The sequence below is a fragment of the Nothobranchius furzeri genome, chromosome 8 (genome assembly GCF_043380555.1).
Source record: "Nothobranchius furzeri strain GRZ-AD chromosome 8, NfurGRZ-RIMD1, whole genome shotgun sequence".
In the NCBI taxonomy this organism is placed as follows: Eukaryota; Metazoa; Chordata; class Actinopteri; order Cyprinodontiformes; family Nothobranchiidae; genus Nothobranchius; species Nothobranchius furzeri.
Window position 1 is genome coordinate 57,735,038 of NC_091748.1, and position 24,317 is coordinate 57,759,354.

Here is a 24,317-nt window from a genome sequence, read left to right on the forward strand (position 1 = left end):
GGCAACACTAAGCTCTGGGTAAACGTGCTGGTGCATCTGCGTTCTGTACTGTGGACGGCTAGCTGTAGGACACCGCTGCTAGTCTGACTGACGGGGAGCTAGGCGGCTAATCAGATGAACAGTGTGCGCACAGAGAAGATGGAGTCCTCACTAGCCTGGCGCTAAAAAAAAACCCATGAACAGCTGTCTAGATCTACCTGTTAGATCATTTCTATGATTATTTATTTTTCTATCCAAACAGTCGTATCTAGTGTATAGTCATAGTGGGCCCAGCAAGTATCCACTAAACTGACCCGGACGCCAAAAACGAGCTCATGTCTTAATTAGGAAGACAAAGAATTAGACTCTAGAGGGTAAGCCGGTTAGATAAGCCTGTTTCCACCGGTCAGTCATCGCAGTCTGGAGTCACTGGTCCGCAGCTTTTATCCTCTGCTGTTTCTGCACCACACCGCGATGGAAGGGGATGCCGGGAGCGTGGAGCCCATGCCGGGATACTGGGAGCTCCTCAGCAGAGGCTCCAGCATCATGCTGGGCTCGTGGAGAGACTGTAGTCACTGCGGGCTGGAGCTCTCCAAACAGACTCTCCTGGATAACGCATACATCACCTGGACCGAAATCGCCCTGTTTTTGTTGTGCGCCTTTTTGTGGACGATGGTCAGGCGGGGACTGACAGAAAGCCTATTTAAGGTGGGTGAAACTTCAGCCAAATCCCCCCCCCCCCCCCCAGAATTTAATCAACTACTCCCTTAATTAGCGGGTGCTTTCTCTTCCGATTAAAAAACAAACATCCGCATGCGCAGACAGGCGGTTCAACCTTTATAACAGAAGCTAACCAAACTGTCAGTAAATATCAACCTGACTCACACATGCAGGCCACAAACCACAGCTGCAGCATTCTCAGCCTGACACAGGTTCTAGTCTGGTTCCCGTAAATCATCCAGGGGATGGGTGAGGACACGTGCACATGGTCAGTGCACCTACTTCACTGCATGGTCTGAGCATTTGCTGACTCCTATAGGTTGATTTATATTAAAAGATTATTTGCATTTGTGTGAAAATAATTTAGATACCACGACAGCTTGTGAGTCAATTACAGTGTTCATTCCAACACAAGTAATACATGTTTTTATTCAGAGGAAGTGTTTATTTTAAAGTTTAACTTGTGATTAAATAAATCTGGTGAGAGGCTGCTCTCAGAAATTTCACTGGCAATCAAAAACGATAACTGGAGTGTTTGTTTCCAGACTGTCCACAAAGCGTGGATAAAAAAGAGTAAAAGAGAATGGAAAATGCTGTCAACGGGGAGAAATAAAATAAATAGCTGTTGAGATGGTTCCAAGCTTTGCAGGAAACAACGATTGAGTAAACAAAACCTCACAAACATTAACCTAACAATATCAGATCAGTAACTCCTTATGCTTTTATTTCTTATAAAACTGTACAGAATTTTAAATATAAGCAAGGTGATGGGCTATGAACAGAAAGTCCACTATGCCGTGTGTGTTTTTGCTTGAAAACCTGCTTATAAACAACTGTTTATATCAGTTGTGTTCAATTCAATTCAATTCAATAATACTTTATTAATCCCAGATGGAAATTAGAGTTTCAGTACACACAATTCTGAGATCAGATATACATACATACACACACATGACAAGAATTGGTGACTGTGGTCATTCGCAACCCGAGTCGCACTACCGTAATAGATCAAGAGGGTTTATATAAGGATAAAGTCGGGGGGAGGGAAAAAAAGCAACTTCAGAGCCCCCCTCACCAGACAGGACAGCTTTGCTATGCAAAAAAAAACACCTCAGACAGAAATGCTCACAGACTTCAGACATTACACAACATAAGTGTCCACTAGGTGGGGAGGCAGGGTTGGGACTCTCCTTACTTCGGTGCGTGCAGCCGCAGCACGTCTCACCTCCGTTTGGACAGGGGAGGGAGATAATGGGTTAAAGAGCACAGTGACTCCTACTAGATACTAGCCTGGCAAGCCAGACTAAATAAATGTATTATTTAGTCTGGCCATGCTCTGATAGAGGCCAGGCACTCCTCGCCCTTCAAAGGCCAGAGTACCTCCCCCTCTGTTAGCATTTACCAAGCAGGGTTCCTCTCTTCACAGAACGCCTGGATTTGGATGAGGACTTGGTGTTTTCCATCCCACTAACATCACAGTTTGAGGGCAGGGCTTACATGTGGCGAAGGCCTCAATGAATAAGTCCTGAACCTCACGTTTGAAGCCAGACATGTTTACAGAATGCAAAGAATGAGGCCTGCTTTTCTTTAAACGGCGCATCAAGAACATTATCGGACGGGGTCGACATCTGGGTGCTTTAGTGGCTGTGAAGGATGAGGATGAGATGCTGAATGTAGACTGAATTAAAGCTCAGAAGTGTCATTGGCTATTCAGAGCTTGTGCAGCAGCACCTGGCGAGTGCTTATATCAGGGATGAAGAGGATGAGTTCAGAGTAGGTCAGCTATGTGGAGCTGGTTCAACGCTAGTATTGCTGTTTAACACCACAACCTGAAGTTGGCTGCTAGAAGAGCACAGCTGCATTGTTTCAGGTGTCTTTAAACTAGAGCACACAGTGGCCTGAAACTAAGCCATAGTTTCTCTAATGTAAAATCTAAGATTTTATAGCTCGCCAGGTCAGATTAAAGGCTTACAGTTACCGGACCAGAGACGAGTGAATAAATTGTTCTTTTGTGACTTTATTACAATATTAATGATCAATCTTGTGTATAAAACCAAAGGCAGCTTTTCTAAATGTATTTGTAACCAGTGCTTCTATTTATAGAAGGCAACATTCTTGCACAGATAAGAATAGAATCCTAGTTTGCAGCCGCTCCACTTTTGTGTCTGACATCCACGCAGAAGTTACTGGTGAAGACCCCAGCTGCACAGAGTACCTGCGCCGCAGGCCGATGGTTAAAAATAATTAGTTTCCTGTTTAGTTACTTACATCTCAAAGTTACGTTTGAAGATTGAAAGCTGACCCACTTCAGATGCACATAGTTCAGTGTGATTTGTACTTTCCATTCCACGAGTTGCAGGCATGAAACGAGTTATGGGACGTTTTTCTGCTGCGTGTCTCACCCAACTCGTTTCTGTCCCATTTATGGTCAAAATCTTGCCTTTTCCTGATAGAAATGATTATCTCAGCTAAGAAATACAATTACTTTTGAAGCTATCAAACTGATTATCTAATCATATAGCACATCGGTTAGCCGCACAAATGTGCATGACCAGGTTAAATGAACTTCCTCATGCTTGTAGCACATTCTCTCTATGCTCTTCCGTATCTCTTGGTATCACTGACAGAATGAAGGAAAGTTAATGTGAAAGGCTTGAATACAAGCGTGCAGCAGCCTTCTAAATGTCACACCAAGTTTCCAAACATGAATGCTGCACAAATCCTTCCTCGTTTTCTTCTCTAATTATCTCTGCACCAAAATGTTTGCAGTGTTTTTGCATGTTTTTATTTGCTTGCATGCTTTTTCTGATGGATTAAATATAGCATGAATGAGATAGTGTGCAGTTGCATTATTTCAGATGCATATATACTCGTATTTGCATGCATTTTGTCAGTCACAGAGGGCAAATGCTGTTTCTGGTTTCATCAGTCACACCTTAATCAGTCGGATATGTGACAGCTGAATAACTTGCTTTAAAGTCAAAGACAAAAAGATGATTTTTCTAGAAATGAGGAAGGGGAAATCACAAGTAAAGAACAAAAAAATTACAAAAAGCTGTAACTGAGACAGGAAGGACCTGTAAGTTGAAGATGGGTTGTAAATATGAGTGGCAAGCCTGCTCACTCGGACACACACACACACACACACACACACACACACACACACACACACACACACACACACACACACACACACACACACACAGTTTCATTGCAGTGGCACTTTGGAAGTGTTCCCATAAGTGCCTGTTATAGACCAACACATAGACTCAGCAGTGCATTGGCAGCTTCACCCTCGCTGCAGAGCTCGTCCTACAGCACTGGCCTGAACGGCACCTCTGCCTCTCTTTGCTGTTGTTCTGAATGTGAAAGCAGCCCAAGGTTTGACAGCATCTCTAACCACAGGTCCCAGATCACTTTTCTCTAAGCTCCTGCTCACTATTGAGCATTAGAGCCACGCAGAGAAACCTGATACTGGATTTGTGGTTGACAGGAAGTGATATCCATTCAGCCAAAAGTGCCCACTCGGATGAAGCTGGCTTGTACTCTTGACACTGATTGCAAGCAGCTGTTGCTTTGTTTATGACATTAGGATGTCGTTAGTCCTCTTCTCCCAGACATCCATCAATACGTTGTGAGCGTTAAGAGCAGCACTTAAAGGCTCCTGATATGTGATGTACGTTCATTCTGGGCGTCTGCTCATCACACGCACAGAATTTGAGCTTCAATAAACTGTCCGCAGAATGGATGCGGCTCATTTGTTGCTGTGATGCATCTTCCATACCAGCATTCCACTCCAGTCTCAGCAGCACAACACATGCACTGAGCTTAAAATGGTTTCAAACCAAGTGGTGCACATGCCTGCAGATGCTCCTAACAGCAACTTAACTTAGTTTTTCTTAAAACTTGTGTCCTTAACTAGAGTTGAGTCTGATGTTTTCTCCATGGATGCTGATGTTGGAAAAGGGTGGCCTTTTATTGTGGGCAGTGTAAGGTACACCTGTGCACTACTCATGATGTCAGATCAGCATCTTGATGTGGCACACCTGTGAGGTGGGATGGATTATCTCAGCAAAGCACAGGTGCTCACTATCACACATTTAGACTGATTTGTGAACAATGTTTGAGAGAAATTGTAATATTGTGTATCTGGAATGAAATTTAGATCTTTAAGTCCATCTCATGAAAAATCGGAGTAGAAACAAAGGTGTTGCGTTTATATTTTTGTTGAGTGTAATTACAGTAGTGTGGTTCACTTCAAACTCCGACAGCTAGGTGGCAGCAGTTTTTACCTCCTTCATTCTGATGGAACGAGAATATTTCAAAGACACTGGATGTGTCTTGAAAGTGTCTGGCCTTGAGTTTTCCTAATTAGTTCAGTCATGCATCAGCTGTGGTGGTTGACAATCAGACCCTCCTCATGTCAGCTGGAATGCCCCACGAGGCGCTGACCGCTAGAGCAGCTTTGGCCGACCGCTCAGTCTTTTTTCTTTCTCTCACCCAGTTTTCCTTCAGTGGAAAAGCTCCTCTGTCACCACGAGCCTCTTACCCAGCAGATGGCTCTCATAGATAACAAGGACACTTTAGAACAGCGTGCGAGATCCGAGGAAGGAAACATGATTTCCTCATCATAGCTATGAGTGAGATCTAAGATGCAATTAGACTAGTTTCCTCATCCTATTTGGTCTATTTTTCTTCCCTCAAAAATTAATTACAACATTCCCTCGGAAACCTGTTGAGTCAGAGTCTGCTCTGTGAAAAGTTTGCCATCTTTAGTCCTCGTGCTTTTCCAAAATATCCATCTCTCTCCTCTCCCACTTTGCTTTCGCATCTTGTCCTCTCTGTTCCTCCCCACCTGCAGTGTGGTTTGAGGCTTGTGTAGCCTGCTGTGTAAATGTAGAGCAGGTTTAAACTGGAAACGTTGGAGGAACTCGTGGCGGAAATGACGCCAGCTTCTTGTTTTATTGAGACTTTAAATTCTTCAAAGTTTCCTTGGAAAGTTGGGTTCATAGTCTCTAAGGTATGAGTCGAAATGGTTCAGTTTGAGGCACTCAGTGAGCCATGGGCTCGTAGCAACATGAATGCTTAAGTGGGAACGGATTGTGAGGGATTTTTCTATATTGTGTGAAATAACGCTTAGTGCAGTTGTCAAGAGTTGATCCAAAATTTGCTGAGATCTGCTCAAAAGTTCATCATTTCTTAACATAAGATGATTTGACTTTAAAGAAACTGCCCTCAAAGTTGGGCAAGAGGTGCAGAGGCAACAAGCGAGATTTCTTCCAGGAATCCCAGACCTCTCATTAAATTCCTTTAATCATTATTTAGCATGGTTACTGTGTTAGAGGGATGTATCTGTTTCTGGTTTTTGCTGAAAAACTGTTTGATGATGTCAACAAACTTCAGGTTTTTATGTGGTAGTTATTTGTGTCAATTATCGGGTTATTTTTACAGTCAATAAACCCTGAGTAGATTTTTATATCGAAATAAAGTAAAAGTATATTTTCTCAGTGTGGGGAGTGGATCAGTCCTTCCGATCACAGTCAACATTTGCTTCCAGTTTTCGCTCCATCTGTGCTCACAGACAAGAATCACAATCACTTCAGCCACTGTGAAAACAGCTAAACAGAAAAACCACACAACCAGAAACATACAGACATTCATCAAATATGGTCATAAATTGCACAAGTTGCTGACTTAAAATGTATAATGTGCTTTTCCATCAAGATCTCTACTTGTTCTCTAATTTTTTCCATCTTTATGGCATCAAATACTGTTTTTGGGTTTCACATAGGAGCATGAAGAAGCTTTGTTATGCAGGCATTTACTCTATTCCCTCTAATTTCCTGTGAGAGGGTTAATCTGTTTTATTTAGGTCTCTGTGTGGCCATAATGTTTAGGCTCATAGTTTAAATCGGCCTGGCGCATGAAGCTAGGCTCATTCACAGTATGTCAGTCCTCATCCTCCCTGCACTGCCAAAAGCGTGTGCATTGTATTATGAATGGCAGCCATATGTCTTGCAGCTGTCAGCGTGAATAAAGAGCCAAGCGGGTCTATAAGCAAACTCATAGTCCAAACACGAAAACCTCACATAAACATATGTCTCAGAGTCCAAGATAACCCTTTATTTATGGTGAACTTCAGAGAGGCTGCATGTTCTGACTCTGTGATGCGTTTTTTTTTCGACTAAATAAATGCTGTCCATGATAAATAGAGAAATAAAATGAGGAAAAAATAGACTTCAATCATTTTAACAAATTCTAAATGTACATATTTTACTTGAGCTTTTTAAACCTGTTAGTCATAGTTAAACACGTTTTTTAAACCTTGCTGTCACTGCCGGGCTGCACTGTGTGATAAAACAGGGTGTGCATTTTGTTCATATTGCATAAATGGTTTTCACTACTATCAGTGTTCCTGTTTCTTACCTTTACCTGCATGATGTAGCCACAGCTGCCCTGGGGTGCACTAACAGAGGTGAGGCTGCCGGTCCCTCCATCCACAACCAGCAGGTAAGGTTGGTTAAGGGCCTTGCCCAGGGACACAACAACAGCATACTCTGGTGGGAGCCAGGATCGAACCTACAACCTTCTGATTACTGAACAACCCGCTCTACCTCCTGAGCTACTGCTGTCCACATCTTCCTGAGCCAGTGTGTGCTAAAATGACCCGTTAAAGGGAAAAGTTACTCGGCTCTCACCACCCACAGTAGCAAGAACACAGCACTTGCAACTTCAGAGTATTCGGTCCGGTCCCCTGAAGTCACGCATCTTTTGTGAAGCAGAAACGCTTTGCGGAAATCCATGTTTACACCTCAGAACAGACGAGCTACTGTTTTGTTTTTATAACAGTGAATTAATAACGGACTCTAGAGCAGAGGGTTTTCACCTCTGGGCCTGTAGGATCCAGCACGTTTTAGTTGTTTCTCTGCTCCAACACACTTGATTTAGTGGTTGAATCACCTGTGCAGCAGCTCATCAGGCTCTGCAAAAGCCTGTTAATTACCTGCTGATTGAAATCAGGTGTGTTGGAGCAGGGTTAAAACTAAAACTCCTGCACTAGAAAAGCAAACCAAAACTACGTAGTTTCCCTTTAAAAAGCTCAAACATTTTCAAAATTGTTTTCCATGGTGGAGGCGTTAACTGTCTTTACAAAATAAAACCTCCAGAATCTCATAAATATTACTAAAATGATTATTTCCTCAACATTCATGTTTACGTCTCACGGCTCAGACATGCTTTAACAATATCTAATCTTTAATGCTTCTAACTTTAATTTAAAAATATTCCTCATTACATTTGACATATTATCAATACAGCAGTTGTTTTACACGAAACAATTCTCTATTAGTAAATTCATAAACTGCCCTAATATTCTTATTTGACATAATTCAAACCCAAAATGTCTGAGCACTCAACAAATTAATAATACAGTAAATTAAGTATGGTGTATTTCTTTCTACGAAACAAACTGCGAGGAGTGTGCATGCCTTCTCCCTTGACCGATTTGACTATGAGTAACCAATTTACACAGGATGAGCTGATGCTGCAGGCTTAATTTTATCATGCAAAAATAGTTTTGGCAAACCAACGACTTCAAACAAATTCAGACCCGTAAAGTCAATTAATGTGTTTTTGGGTCTCAAATAATCTGTCACTGTTGCTTCTGTTTTTCATGTAGTCTGAAAATATTCCGATGAGTTAGTTCTTGGAAACTTGAGCCTCGAGTATTTGATCTATGAGGTGAGACTAGTATTGCGCATAAAAGTCACATTTCTGATAAAAGGTGCACTCACAGCATCATCTAGCATCACCTTTTTTCTCCTCGGTCTTTCACAAAACTTATACATATAAATGTGTTTCTAATTAATTAAGTTTAAACAAGTAAATTGAGTTATTTATGTCATCTGTATAATTACAATGAAAAGTCAAAAACAATCACATGCTGTTTGATCCTAAGACATTCCAGATGTGCCTTAAAAATTAACCGGACATCCCCGGTGATAATGTTTGAATGGAAGTAAGTGCTGTTGTACTCCACCCTCAACTTAAAGGCACACTTGGCAGTTTTGCTTGTTTTTAGCCATGGGCGTCACACACTTTTTAATGAGGAGGTTAAACACCAACACTTTCACACAGTTTTGCTAAAAAACCTTACCATCCTGTTGATCATTGAAACCTCCACCTTTGTGCACCGGTGTTAGGTCAAACATTCTCGTCCAGTCAGTCATTGATATGCGTTTGCCTACCTGTTTGAGTAGCCCCTGGCTGCCTCCTGGAGATCGGGGTGGGGCTAAATGTGGGCGGGGCTAAATGTGGGCGGGATCAAACGTTTATAGGTGGGCGGCTCCTGCTCCTCTTCAATGGAACTGGGAAACCTCGAGTAGCCCCTGAGTTAAGGATTAAAAAGCCCTAAAAACCCACAAAACCCATGTAAACATTGGTAATCAAATTACTTGTTCGCTGGATGTCATGATAATTTTAAAGAAAGGGCAGATAATTAAGTTAAATGAAACAGGCGCCATTTTTGATCCACTCTGTTCTGATATTTTTATTCTTTTTCCTACTTTTGTATGGTATGTGTATTTATAGCACATAGGTATTTGTGTCTTTTAGCTATACTTTTGGTACCTATATAAAAGGTTCAAGCGTTTGAACCTGTCAAAACCATTTTAATAGTTTATTTTTTCAATACCGCCTTTATTTTAATAGTCATTTCCCAAGTGAGTGTAAAACAGGACAGACAGACACGGGTACATTTGTTGTACACTCAGTTATATCAGCTACATTAAGAGGACCAGAGACTTAGATTGTGCTGATACTTCTTAAAACACGCCAGGGTTTGAGGCGGGGTGGTGAGACATTGTGTGAGACACACAAGAATGCAGACTAAATTCTTCAAAAAGGTAAATTTAATAGAGCAAACAACAGCCAACACAGAAATAAAAAAAAGTACAAACAAATGAACCAAAAAGCACACAAAAAAAGAGAACCTCCAAAAAACAATGTAAGGAGGAAACAAAATGCAAAAAAAGTTTGACACCGCTGTACTGTGGCATTTCAAAGCCAGAAAACACCTTCATCTTCCTTTTGTCCACAATTTCTTTGCAGAACTCCTCATAGTCTGATTGAAAACTAAACATGAACAGGAACGGTTCTCTGCAATCATTCATCTCCTCTTCATCCAGGCCATCATAGAAGCATTCAATTCAATTCAATTCAATTCAATTCAAAAATACTTTATTAATCCCAGAGGGAAATTGATTGCTGTAGCAGCTCAGAATAATAATAATAATCAAGTCATCAAAGAGTTATTGTATAGTACAATGGCTGTTGGCAGGAAGGATCTCCAGCAGCGGTCAGTGTTGCAGCGAAACTGAAGAAGCCTCTGACTGAAGACACTCTTCCTTGTCGGACAGTCTTGTGAAGAGAATGCTCAGGGTTGTCCATAATTTTCTTGATTCTCTGGAGAATCCTTCTTTGCATTATCTCCTCCAGTGGTTCCACAGTCGTCCCCAGAACAGAACCAGCCTTTTTTATTAGGCTGTTGAGCCTTATCAGGTTCCTGCTTCTGATGCTGCTACCCCAACAGACGATGGCTGAAGAGATTACACTCTCAACAACAGACTTGTAGAAGATCTGCAGCATCTTGCTACAGACATTGAAGGACCTAAGCGTCCTCAAGAAGTGCAGTCTTCTTGTAAACGGCTTCGCATAACCTCTCCACTGCCCACCAGCAAGCTTCCCTGTCCATGGTTATGACCTGGGGAAGGGAAAAGTTTCCTTTGAAGGACCTTGTGGTACACCACCTTGCTGCCTCAAAGGTGTCCTCAAGCAGAGAATTCTCCTAATCAAAAATAGACAATATCAAAATTACTGCTGTCATGAGATTAAAAACATATTTTACATTAATTATGTATGATCTGTAATTAATCTGTAATTAATTTTCCCTGCTTCAGCACAGCTGATTTCAATTGATGGCTGATGAATAAGCTTTTGCTTCACTGCAATCATCTCAATACGGTCTGCTATATCACAGAAACTCCAAAAACATGCAGGGCAGTGTGCCTTGAGGACCAGGGTTGAAAAACACTCCTCTAATTATTATGTTATGAATGGCACCTTTTTAAGTCTGCTTAAGTCACATCATTTACTAATTAGTTGCTAGTTAGGAAAATTGGCTTCACACCATTCTTTCCTTTTTCTATATTTAGCATGTAACAACGATAAAAAAACAAAACTAACATTTTCCCTATGTAATGTATAGTATTTCCCCCTCAAGATTGTGCCAGATATTAATATTGTTCTTAGTTCAGAGACTAAAAATCGCGGAACAGTTTTCAGGCGAGGCCGAGGCTCAGACTGAGGCCTTTCCCTGGAGCTAGCTCTGTGGTCACGTGGGTCTGATGCTCATTAATTATACAGAATTTTAGGCTTTTAATACACTTAAACAGAAGAGTGACAAAAAAGTTCACCCCCCTCAGAGTTGTCATGAGTGTAAACTAGATCTATTAAACCTAAAACATGTTTTGGAACCAGACTGTAAACATATTTATTTCTGCTGTGAAATTGGTATTTTTAACATGGGAGTCAATGAGGATTTGCTCGCTTCTGACACCAGCCCCCAGGGGATGAGGGTGGAACTGCAATTTATTTCATTTCCGCATTGGCCTCACTTTCAGAACCGAGCTTGGGCCAAACCAAAAGTGCAACTTATCTCCTCGCTGTGCATTTGTCTTTTTAAAGGGATATTTTGGGACCCTTTCATATTTTTAAATGGATTTCTTGAGCCAGTATGTGCTTAAAATTACCCGTTACAGGGTTAATCAAATGTCTATCAGACCCCCACTGACTTCTGTGGCCAGAATACCGAATTTGCAACTTCAGCATGTCTGTCTGGCACTTGTTACACTTAGAAGAAATTGAGCTGACATACCTGGCACTGAAATCTGCTTCCAACACATTTCCTGCTTGTTTTAGATCACGAGGACAGCTGATTTGTTTCATTTATCATTGTCATGTAGACACTAATGAAGGCTGGTGAGACATTTCAGCTGTTAGACTGAGGTGTTAAAAAGATGATCGTACAGCGAGGAGACAAAATAATTAATAACGGACGCTGAGGGATGCTAGAAGCAAGCAAAACTGCCAAGTGTGCCTTTAACATCTTAATCAATGGTTGGTAGGAGTGTTCTAGCATCACAAGGGCCGGATTCCTGCCGGTTTAGATGTTTTCCCGATGATGACATCACATTATGGACCACACCCCTCCCTTTTTAAATTTACAGACTTGCAAATTTACAGCTGACTCATTTCCCAGCATGCACCACGCCAATTATCTGCCTCAGTTGAAGGAGTGGGCTGGCTGTGGAAAGGAAGAAGTCAGCAAACATTCATGAGCTGGAGAGTCACTGTCAGAGGGTCAGGATGTACAGAATGTGGCAGACTGGTGGAGGAAAAGGAGACATAAACAAAGAAAGTCAGGCTGACTGTGGCGACTTCACACCTACGTTGCTGCTACTTTTGTTGTTTCTGTTTCTCATTAAAAAACCTTCCTTTTCCTTCCGGTCATACCTTAGAAAAAACAACGGCAGTTAACAGAAGCTGGATCTTACTGCGGGCGCTGAATTAAACAGACAAGGCACATTTTCCAAAAGACAGCTTCCCTAGAAAACCTAAATAACTAAACAGAAGTAACAAAATAGAACGTGGCTCAACATGGGAGAGCCACCCCTACAGGTCAAGTCTCTGCTGTGCACCTACATCTCAAGGACAAGGGACACACGACGCCTCAGGAGGTAGGAAGGAGAGGTATTCATCAATAGTTTCAGCTTGTAAAGAAACAACAGACACCTACCAAGTTTACAAACTTGACTCTCCCATTTTCCAGTCAGAGTTGACAAAGACAAGTTAAACGTCTTAAAGAAACCAAAGAAGTCATATAAACCCTTTCAGATGGCCTGGATGACTGAGAACCTTCACCAGCATGAATAACAAAACAGGTTTAAACAAAAGCCGGTTGCTCTTTAGAGACCTCAAAAGGAAGAAAACAGCATCATGGTGGAAAATTCAGCAACAAAGTGACAAAAATAAGCAGCTTAATTGAGTTGTATTACAGAAAGATAAAAACATTTGATAAAAGTTCACCTCGCCTCTCTCAGTGTGCCCCAGGGCAGCTGTGGCTACAATGTAGCTCATCACCATCAGTGTGTGAATGTGTGTGTAAAGCACTGGAGTCCTCTGAAAGGCGCTGTGTGGCTCGTATATCATTATCATTTAGTTGTGGAGATAAAACATTAACATGGCAGAGCCAAAGGAGGCAGTAGAAGAGTAGCGATGCTGTTAGCCAATCAGCAGCAAGATGTTTGAGAATATTAATGAGTAAGACTCCAAATCCTGCCTTTTGCTGCCCACCACTCCTCCGGCTAACTTCTACCTCCTGATGCAGGAGCACCAGAGCTTTTTTCCACAGAGAACAACTCACAAGGTGCTCATTTATACTACAGACAGCAGCTTTATTTTAATAATGAGCGTAGGCCATCCTTATGGGTGTTTTTAGGAAATTTTGTGTTCATTTTTTATCTGTTGATATGATTCTGGGTGCGTTATCCTCCCAAAACTGGAAGTGAAATGAGCAATAATCATAATAAAGTAATTAACAGACATCAGACTTCTAAATCAAAAACTGGTGCATGATGTCATAGACCAAAGTCTAATAAGTATAATTTGACTTGTTTTAGTAAAAATGTAGGAAATGAATGAGAACTTTACATTGTAAATATAGTTTTGTCTATGATCATGAGTGAACTCAGTTTGGGTGTCTGTGAACAGAATTTGAGCTAATTCCAGGAGCATGGATATTAAATGAGTTTATTAGTGATAGTAAATTACTGATTAGAACTTTTATTTATTTTTCTAGCTTGAATAATTCAACAACATATTTCTATTATGAATAAATTGGGATTTGCTGCACTAGTTGAAAACGTATCGCAAATTTTCTCAGATGAAGAATTTGAAGCTAATTGCATTTTAACTCTAAAACCCACAAGCCCCAGAAGCAGCTGTCCACTCATCACTTAAGTGAGGAGGGGTGAATTAGATCATTCCTCTTTTAATAGAACCGATAATCTGCTATGAGTGAGGCAAAACAGGAGTTTAATCTGGGTTTCAGTATGTAGTAGTAGTGTGTAGTATATTATCAATACTTGTGTAAACATGTGGCATTCGACCTAAAGCACCAGAAAGTTTGAAAAGACAGTTGGGTATCTAACAATTATTAGCCAGTTTATAAATAGTCTAAAACTCTGGTCATCCTTTGGATTAGCCTTTGTAAATCCCATTTGTCCTAAGCCTGAAAAGAAAAAGATGCATACACTACAGGTAGTCTCTGACGGATTTGGGTTTGAAGGTAAAATTGAGGCTTTCTGAGTGACACCAGCCTCTCTGAGAGCAATCAAAGCTAGACCGAGCAGAAACAAGAAATGAGAGGGTGAATGAGAGCAAGCCTGATTGAACAGATTCAAAGTGAGTCAGGATGCTGGCTCATTGGTCTATCAGCCTATGCAACAGGCCAGTCTTCCTGTTTAATCACCTGCTTCTGGGATGGGCTCAGGCTTGGAGGGAGGAACTTTTAAAGTCAAAAAGACGCAAAAAGTACAAAAATGCCAGGGACAGATAGGCAAGCACTGGAATGGAAGGTAGATGGAAAGTTTTGACTCACTCTGAAGGGCTCTGCCAGCATCACAGCATGGTCGCCAAGGAAACCTCTCATTTGTTGTCAAGTGTCTCACGCTGACGCATTGTTTTTCATTCACAATTAGCCATAATTTCATCATTTCCCATCTCCTTTTGTTATTTAACATCTCTGACTCTTTTGGCCAGGAGAAAGAAGCCAATAATGGGTTCTTGAATGGCTCTGCTGGCTCAGTGTGAATCGTTCATCCGACAGAAGATGAGTGGAACATCTCTGTGTCCCTGAACCAATCTTCTTCTGTTTTTCAGGCTGGCCCAGACAACAAAAGCATCAATAATAAAAATTAATGGCTACTAGTCAAAATATGGAAACATTAACAGGCTAACTATTTGAAATAGCTTATTCCCTGATATGGGATTTGATAGTTTATAATCCAGGATGAGAAGAGCCCACATCCCTCCAAACCAATTCACACAAGTAGTTTTAATGCATAAACATATCCAGGTACTGCTGTATGAGTTTTTGATTGTGGTGCGAATGTATTAATGACTCAAATGGAGAAAACGGAAGCAAAAGTGTAATGTTTACGTGATCTGAAGCTTTCACAGGAGAGGAGCTGACAGTAATGATGATGAACAAGTGAGAAGTGAACTGCAGAGTCACTGCTGGCTCTGTCAGCCTGGAGTGCTTTTCTGCCTTTGTCAGTGTGTGCAGGCTTATGTTTTTGCGTGAGGAGGTGGAGGGCGACATACTGGAGGACTGTGAGGGGGTACAATGTTCTCTGATAGCTGGCTTCTATAAATAACAGTCACAGGCAGGGGGACACGTGGGTGGATGGAAAGAGAGAATGAAGAAGGTACAAGAATACAAAGTAATAAAAATGGGTAGGTGGGGGGATGGGGGAAGAACTGACACAGATGTGCCAGGAGACCTTAGGTACTGTAGTGAGTGTCCTGCACGCCACTGTGCCTCGGCCAGGACTTACAGAACACGCCCCTTACTTCACTTCTGTCTCACCCAATCAACTTTCCCGCCTGGGGTCACGTGTCCCCGCCCCCCACAGGGCACCTGCTCTCTCTACATGTGTCATGAAGTGTGCTACTGTTACATGTTATCTCACATCTGTTGACTCGTCTCTCTGTGATGTGAGGGTTAAGGGTGGTGAGAATAAACAAATCAAAGGCGTAATGAAACAAAAGTTCAGGAACAAGTTGGAGAAATTCACTTTCCTGTTTTTTTTTTTTTTTGTATTTTTTATTTATTTAATCACCCAAATGGAGTGAGGTCTCGTTTCTGAGCTGCAGAAACCCTCAGTTCATTAATTTGTGATGCAGGTTGTCACTGATCCTGGTCTCATCAGCTCGTGTTCAGTAACGGAATTGAGATGCGTTGTATCAGTGACACAAGCGACTTTTACTTTCCTGCCCTCAATTGCTGTTTCTCCACTTTCTACACACACTTCTGTGTGTCTGCGTGTGTGTGTGTGTGTGTGTATTTATGAGACACTGATCTGGATTTGGTTTCCTGTCTTGGCAAAACGTGGAACAACAGCCTGTCTTCTCACTACTTGCCAAGAGCATGTTGTGTATTTTATCAGTGCTGTTACACGTTTCTGATGAAGATACCGAGGCCATGTGAGTGACTCGGCAGTGGTGGTGGGAGTTAGATTATCAGGCTACATCCGTACAGAAAAACCTCCTCTTTGACGTCCTCTTTCTGTCCGCAGAGCAGACCAAAAGCAAACGTGTGAAAAGTACATGTCTGTGGGTTGACGGTCACATGATCCTGTTGAGCTGTTTCTGTCTGAGGATGCATATGTGTGTAAGAGAGAAATCGGCAAAGTTATAAACCGATTAAACAGGTCAATACTATTTAAAGGCATACTATACGACTTTTTCCTATTTTTAAATCTTTTTCTTGAGCCAGTATGTGCTAAAATGACCCTTTACAGGGTTAATGAAAGGCCACCCCATCACCCCCTGTGGCCAGAATACCGCATTTGCAACTTCAGACTAGCAGGCAACTCGCCACCTGTTGGACTTTTAAAAAAACTGAGCTGACACGCCTGGCAGTGGCGGCTCCAGAAATGTTTTTCTGCAGGTGCTATGAAGGAGCTAGTCTTTTTATTGAGAGTGCTATGAAGGAAGTGGTCATGCGTACCTATTATTCTCTAAAACACCTTCAACACTAGCAGATACACATGCGTGCACAAAACCTCAACAACACCTGAAACAATCATTAATACACATCATAAACATATGAACAATCGCTGACTTTTCCATGAAATCATAAACATATACAGCCACACAGAAAACCACCTATAGTGTTGCAAGGTTAGCTAACGTTAGCGTTAGCATTTCCAGCGGCAAAACCCTGGACTGCTGCGGCGGTTGAGGGTTGACTCTCTTCATCCAGATCCGTAGGTTTTTATGGGTCTGAGATCACTTCCAAAGATTCATTTGTTTCTGACTGAACCCGTGGAAATGTGGGCAACAAAAACCGATCCATACCTTTCACTCGTTCGCAGGTGGAAAATGAGGTCAAAGGTTAACATCAATTTCCTGTTTTGGTTTAGATTTTTACTATCTATATGATAATTTACTGGTTATTTTTGTTTTGTATGTTAAATATTATCACATCCACACGTTAGCTAAAAATTAAATTGTAAAAAAATAAATCTAATATTTACTTGGGGGTGCTATGGGGGTGCAATGACTAATCCAGGGGGAGCTATAGCGCCCCCTAGCACCCCCCTGGCGCCACCACTGACGCCTGGCCTTGCAGTCTGGTTCCAGCACGTTTCCTGCATGTTTTAGATCATGAACACAGCTGATTTGTTTAATTTAGCGAGGAACCACTCCTGCAGACACTAAGGAAGCCTGGGGAGACATTTCAGCTGTTAGATTAAACAACTGTTAGATTTTGCATTTTTCTTTTTGTTTGTTTCATTTTCATGAGGCCAATTCAGCAAAAGATCAATGTTCTATAAAAATCTGAGCTCGACTGAGGAGAGTCACGGTTTGTTAACTTAATGTCATTTTACAAACTTATCAGCAGCACACTGTGAAAACACTCCGTCGCTTCATTAGATTTCACTGTACATTAAATTTACATTCAGTCATAGAAGACACTTTTATTTAAAACTCATTTACACTCATTGTCAAGATTTCTGAGTTATGTAGACTTTTATACCTCGTTAAAGTGGACTTTGTCAGTTTTTAAGCAGAGAAATTGAAATAAACTGTTTCTGCCCTCCCCTGATGAACCAAACATTGTTTTTAAATGCCTCAGTTCTGCAAACACAGAGCAGATTCCATATTTTAATGCCCAGCTTAGTTTTAGGGATTCACCTGTTCCAGTCATCAACATATATACTGGACAATGGGTTTCCATAGGCTCCAATATCACGTTTTTGAGGCCAACCGCCATTTTGACCGTGTCACAGGTTCCGTCAAGCCCAGACAATTCCATAAAAGGGAAGAGAGGTGGAGCTGAGGGTGGGGCTGTAAGGCTGGGATCAACTGACGACACCCGGTCGAACTAGCTACAAGCTAACCTGAAGCTAACCCAAAGCTAATGCTGAGGTGGGAGCTAAGCTAACGGAGATAGCAATCTAGCTACAACCGGAGTTAACTGTGCACAACACCAGAGCTTCTGAGTCAGAGATACGCCGGGCTGACCGCTGGGTAAAACCGGGTGGAACACAGAGGTCTCAGAGACCTCCACAAGCCGGCAGCCGCACAGCAGACAAGCACCGCTGCGATCTGAGATGCGCAGAGCTGCCGCTGGGGAGAACCGGGTGGAAAGGTTTCCATCCCAGAGCTCCACAAGCCGTCAGCCCGCCGCAGCAGTCAGAAGCCGCGATCAGACAGAGATGCGCCGGGCTGCGGGGAGACCCAGCTGGCAGCCCGCGCAGCAGCCCGCGCAGCAGACAGAAGCCGTGATCAGACAGAGATGCGCGAAGCTGCGGGGAGGGGAGAACCGGGTGGAAAACATCGGTCTCCCGAGAGCTCCACAAGCCGATAGTCGGAACCCAGCTCCACCAACATGTTATATTTCAACCCATTTTCTAAAGTGCTGCATTATGTTAAATGCACTGGGTTTTACCCTATTACATTTAAATGTCATGGTTAAACAGTACATGTTAAAATCTAAGCTCAGCTCAGCAGTGACCTAAAATACATAAATTTCATTTTACTTACCGAAAAAAATGAAGTGGAGACTCCTTGGACGCTCTATTAGTGCAATTAATGCCACAGCAAGTCATTTTGTCCAACAATTGCACAAAAAATATCCAAAACAGAATACACAAACACAGAGACTCAAAATCCCAGAGCAGTTTCCTAGCCAGGCCGAGGCTCTACTGAGGCCTTTCCACGGAGCTAGCTCTGTGGTCACGTGGGTCTGATGCTCAGTAATTATACAGAATTTTAGGCTTTTAATACACTTAAACAGAAGAGTGAGAAAAAAGTTCACCCCCCTCAGAGTTGTCATGAGTATAAACTAGATAATTTAAACCAAAAACATGTTTTGGTACCAGGCTGTAAACATGTTTATTTCTGCTGTGAAATTGGCATGTTTAACATGGGAGTCAATGAGGATTTGCTCGCTTCTGACACCAGCCCCCAGGGGATGAGGATGGAACTGCAATTTTTGGTACTTCCGGGTTGGCCTCAATTTTTGAGACGCACTGTGGGGGCTTGGTTCCAGTTCACTTTTTTGTTGCGTGTGAAACTTTTTATGCATCATGTTTTAGAGACTGGATCAAATTCAGTCCTCAGTGTGTTGGTTTATATTGATGTTTTCACTAGAACCAATCTCAAATAAGCTGCAGACTTAACAAAAACGAATGCAGAATGATTCAAAAGCACAGCATAAATCACAGATTTACAAAGTTATGATGAACTGTTTTCATTTGGAGAGGCACTGATTCAGCTTTCAGTTCAATCCAAGCCTCAGCAAGCTCCTGAACCGCTGAGAGAAATTAAGTCATGACTCAGTTTCTTCAGTCCAGTGATATAATCAGAATATTTTAATTAAAGGCATAGAGGTCATAGCATGAATTCATATTACATTCTTCCCTTAATACCAACATTTCCTTCAAAGATTGTTTATGCACTATGTTATGTTGTGGTCATTTATGCCATGTTATGAAACGGTCATTTGTAGTCCGGCCTCTCTGTGTGTTTTACCACTTGAATGATTTATCAGATTATTTTTGAGTCCTTTTCCCTTTGTGTGATTTTTTTGTTTCTGCTCTGTCTCTGCAGCCTCTTGCACAGTGGTGCAAACTGCTGCCCAAAGATGCCGCAAAGATGCCAGAGAGCGCATGGAAGCTGGTCTTCTACACCCTGTCGTGGTCCTACAGCACCTACCTGCTCTTCTTCACCTCCTACTCCTTCTTCCATGACCCTCCATCTACCTTCTACAGTAAGGCACAGAAATCTGAGAGTTGAGATCATTTTAACCAAAACAGCAGGGAGTGGAGGCGCTGTGGTGGTTTAAAACCTATTTGAGTATTCAAATTAGTAGATATTTATAAGAGGACACACAGGATGTGCCGCTTGTTGGTGCATGCTTACAACGAGCCTTTAATCTCTCACCCTTCCTGCTGCTTCATTGTAATGTCAAGTGGTCAGAGATGCACACACACATTTCTGCAATAGATTCAGACCGGCATTAATAACATATTCACTTAAAGTCTTTGTTTAACATCTTTAACAATTACCTATTAGCTTCCATGCAACAACACAGGATCTTTATGATCCTGTCTAATGGAGACCAGAGTTGCTGCGTATTTCTGCTAATGGAGGGAGGAAGTGCTCTGGGGACTTCACTTACATTCCAGAGATGTCTTTTATTGTCTCCTTGCACCCTCCTGCATCAGACACAGAGGTGTCAATGCTCACAAAGGCCCGCTGACAGCAGCAGATTCATCTTTAATGGCTAAGTCACCATTAATAGCTCTCAGGTTCATGTGTGTGGATCTGCAGCGTGTCTGTCTCGGGGAAGAGATGTGGAGCTATTGGTCTTTTTGAAAACTGAGAGAATTTAAAGGGACAGGGTTGTTAAAGGAGCTGGGTTTCTGCATCTTAATAAAAAGGTGGAGAAGAGCTCATCTTGGCAGCTTTTCCATTCCATCTACCAGACCTCCTCTTAATGTTTAATGATGGAGGGGTCGATCAATAAACACTACACGGAGCCCGAATGAAACCCAGCTCACTGGAGATGAACCTCACTCAAACCCCGATGGAGAAAGTGTCCATCTAACATCCGAAAGGTTTCCAAGATGAGAGCCTGCCGGCCAGTCCCATCGTGCTTTCAGCTTGTTTTTCTACAGAAAGCCTCCTGGATGCTATCGTGTTGAACCCTCATCAGTTACTCCATAGCATGTGGTGAACGTGTAACAATAATGAGCTGCTTAACTCTGAAGATCTGCAGAGAGGAAAACTATTTTAGTAACAGAAGAGCTTTACATTTAACTTAAAATTGAAGAAATTAGTCATCTTAGAATGATAGCTGGTGAAAAATGGTAAGACTTTAAAAAGTCTCTAAAATTAAAACATTTATTTTTGGTTTATTGTCTATTTTAGAGTTCCTATGGCATGTTGCGCTCTCCAAAAGCATAAATGTGCATTTAAAAAAATGCAGTAATATTTAAAGATTTTAATTATTCATCATTTATTAGTTTAAGGTTATTTTCATTAAAATTATTTGCATATCATAATTTTTATTTATCTTTTTTACAATGCAACATTTTGACAAGTGCATCACATAAAACCTTTCTGGCACTTTATATCTAATTTTATTCTGTTTTAATAATTGTACTTCCTTTTATGAAAACCTGGCTGTGTGATCAAAGTCTTTGTGTGATGTTGCTGCCCCCTACAGGCTCAACGCCTCCCCTTTGATTGTCAGAGGATATTTTAGTTTAAAGCAAACTAATTAAGGTTGTGCCACAGTTACACATTTAATAAAACAGTTTCTTTAAAACATCTACATTTTTTAGGTAGGTCATTTTAACAATAAAGTAATTTGAACAAGTTCAGAGAAGAATAAGTTAGTGGTAAAACATACACGGATCCGTTTGTGACGTTTAAAAGACACATTCAAAAAGTATTGTCATATTTAACCCAAAAGCTGGCTCTTAAAGGTGTGGGTCACTGAAAAAAGCGTTTTTAAATATTATTTCTGCCTTAGCTTCAATAGAAAATAGGCAGTGAATCTCTAGGATTTGAAAATCCTGACAGATCTACTGTTAGTCAAGTGGTCGCTTGGATTCACCCATACTGGTTTAAGACGGGGAAGGCTGTTGTTGTTTTAACTTCCAGAATCAGTAGAGGACGTCTCAGCTAGCAGAAGCTAACCATTAGCATTAGCAACAACACCACACAGCAGAAGCTCCTCCAGGCTTGTGGTATTAGTATAGAAAAGACATCCATGTTGCAAAGCAAAAAAAAAAAAAAAAAAATCAGTGGTAGAGTCCCGTTGATGTTATCCAGTCTGAGGTGAGGTGTCCATATATCAGGAAATAAGATCTCAAAACCTGCTGTGTTAGGCTCTCCTCTGCTGCAGCAGACTTGTCCCTGCTAAAGCAGGCATTTCTGGGCTTTTTTTTTTTTGCCCTGAGTACGGCTTGCAAGGCATTCATTTCTATACCAGAGACCACTGCAAATGTAATGATTGAATAAGTTTCCCAGACATTTAATCCCCCTCTCTGTGTCTTTAGACTGGAAGAGTGGTATGGCCGTGCCTACAGACATCGCTGTAGCCTACCTGATCCAGGGCAGCTTCTACGGCCACTCCATCTACGCCACCATCAACATGGACACGTGGAGGAAGGACTCTGCTGTCATGGTGGTCCACCATATCATCACACTGGCTCTTATTAGCTTCTCCTACGCCTTCAGGTATCGGGCTGTCTCACATCTCACTTGATTCTCTCTAATTGGACACAAAGGATTAACGTAGCTGAACACCTGGAAATGACTTCAGATCATTTACTTTCCAGTCAAACTGCTTCCTGTTTCCCGACTAGAATAAAAACTAATGTTCCAGTGGCCGTTCTGTCTGCTGCAGATATCACAACGTGGGGATTCTGGTGTTATTCCTTCATGACATTAACGATGTCCAGCTGGAGTTCACCAAGCTCAACGTCTACCTGAAGTCCAGAGGAGGTGGCTATCACCTCATCAATGATGTTCTGGCCAACATTGCCTCTGTCAGCTTCAGCATCACTTGGTAATCTATCTCTTTCTTTCACAGTCGTGATTTGTAGCATTGACATCTCTAATATTTAGATGTCTGATTTACATTCCTCCTTTTGTCTCTACCGCGCCTTTCTCAGGTTCTGGTTCCGTCTCTACTGGTTCCCTCTTAAAGTGCTGTACGCCACGTGTGTGTTCAGCATCCAATCTGTCCCCAACATCCCATTTTACTTCTTCTTCAACGCCCTGCTCTTCGCCCTGCTGCTCATGAATATCTACTGGTTTTTGGTGAGGACAGTAGTGGTTGCCGACTCAAACCTAAAGTGTTTTCATTTTCTTGTCTTCCTGAAGCTGATTGTTCCTGTTTCCATCCTGTGTTTCGTCTAGTTTATTGTGATGTTTGTAGTGAAGCTGCTGAAGGTGAAGGAGGTGAACGATGTTAGAGAGTATGAAGACGAGGATGGAAGGAAGGCAGCAGCGGAGCTGCTCAGAGATCCTCAGACAACAAAAACAGATGATGATGATGATGATGCTGGACATCACATCTCTGCCCCAAGGTGAGCACCATCTTTAGGTTTGAGTTTATGCAGACCTGGGTTCAGATTTACCACCTGCCCTATGGGGTCATGATTGGAGAATGTTCTGGTTAAAAATCTTTAATTTGGTCTCAAACTACTATATATATATATATATATATATATATATATATATATATATATATATATATATATATATATACACATATATATGAACACAACAATCATTTTTGTGATGTAGCTAAGGTCATTTTTACTTTGATCTCCCCGTTATTGTCACCTGTAAACATTTTGACATCACAACCACACATTCATGTGAAAAAGATGGAGCACAAAGCATTAAATCTCCTCCCAAAACCCACCTATACGGGGATTATATTTGACTTTGTGAAGCCTTTTTTCTTGTTGCAGCACGGACCTGTGGTCTGAACATTGCTGTGGTGAGCTTCAAACCAGCAAATGCTGACTAAGACCAAAGTATATTAGCTTTTATCTAAGGCTGCCTTTAATCTTGTGGCTGACTGCCTCGTGCATCTTTATCAGTGATTTTTGACCTCTGCAGACTTGAAGACCCTGAAACCCCCTCCACACACATGCACGCACACACACACACACACACACGCACGCACGCACGCACGCACGCACGCACGCACGCACGCACACACACACACACACACACACACACACATTTTCCAGTGCTGATACAGAAGTTCTCATATAAACGTTAGTCATTCAAGTGTTTTATGGGGTGAAATATGTTCCTGGTGGAGTTTCCTACACTGCTGCAGCGCTCTGCTGTAGCCGGGATCAAAGCTAGCATGAGATTTAATCATGTGGCCTTTCTTATCTGCTTGGCCTTGAAGACTTCTGAAATCCTGATATCCAGATATTCTACATCTGCAAGCTCATTCCTTCCCACCTTTTTCATCTCTGTGCTTTGCAGGAAGCACGTGCAGAACGGAGTCTCCAAGGACAAGTATCTATAACGGGTTCTCCGCCACCACCACATTGGGGACTGAAACACCGTTCTCCTACAACACAAACACATTCAAATGGAGGAACGCTGGGAAGAAACACGACATAAGAAAAGAAATGAAGGATTTGATGAGTTTTTTTGCATTTAGAACGTTTCATCGTCAGTTTTATTCGAACAGAGCACTGTGAATGTTATTTCAGCTGACCTTA

The 24,317-nt window shown here is 41.8% G+C and overlaps 1 protein-coding gene across 1 annotated transcript; it reads left to right on the forward strand.

The window, feature by feature from the left end:
- Positions 1 to 307: 307 nt before the first annotated feature.
- Positions 308 to 24,261, forward strand: cers1 (ceramide synthase 1). Its single transcript, XM_015971298.3, has 7 exons — positions 308 to 687; positions 19,660 to 19,819; positions 22,119 to 22,299; positions 22,469 to 22,630; positions 22,737 to 22,884; positions 22,984 to 23,153; positions 24,076 to 24,261. Exons 1-7 carry the CDS (start codon positions 454 to 456, stop codon positions 24,116 to 24,118), a joined length of 1,098 nt encoding a protein of 365 aa, XP_015826784.3. The 5' UTR covers positions 308 to 453; the 3' UTR covers positions 24,119 to 24,261.
- The last annotated feature ends 56 nt before the right edge of the window (positions 24,262 to 24,317 follow it).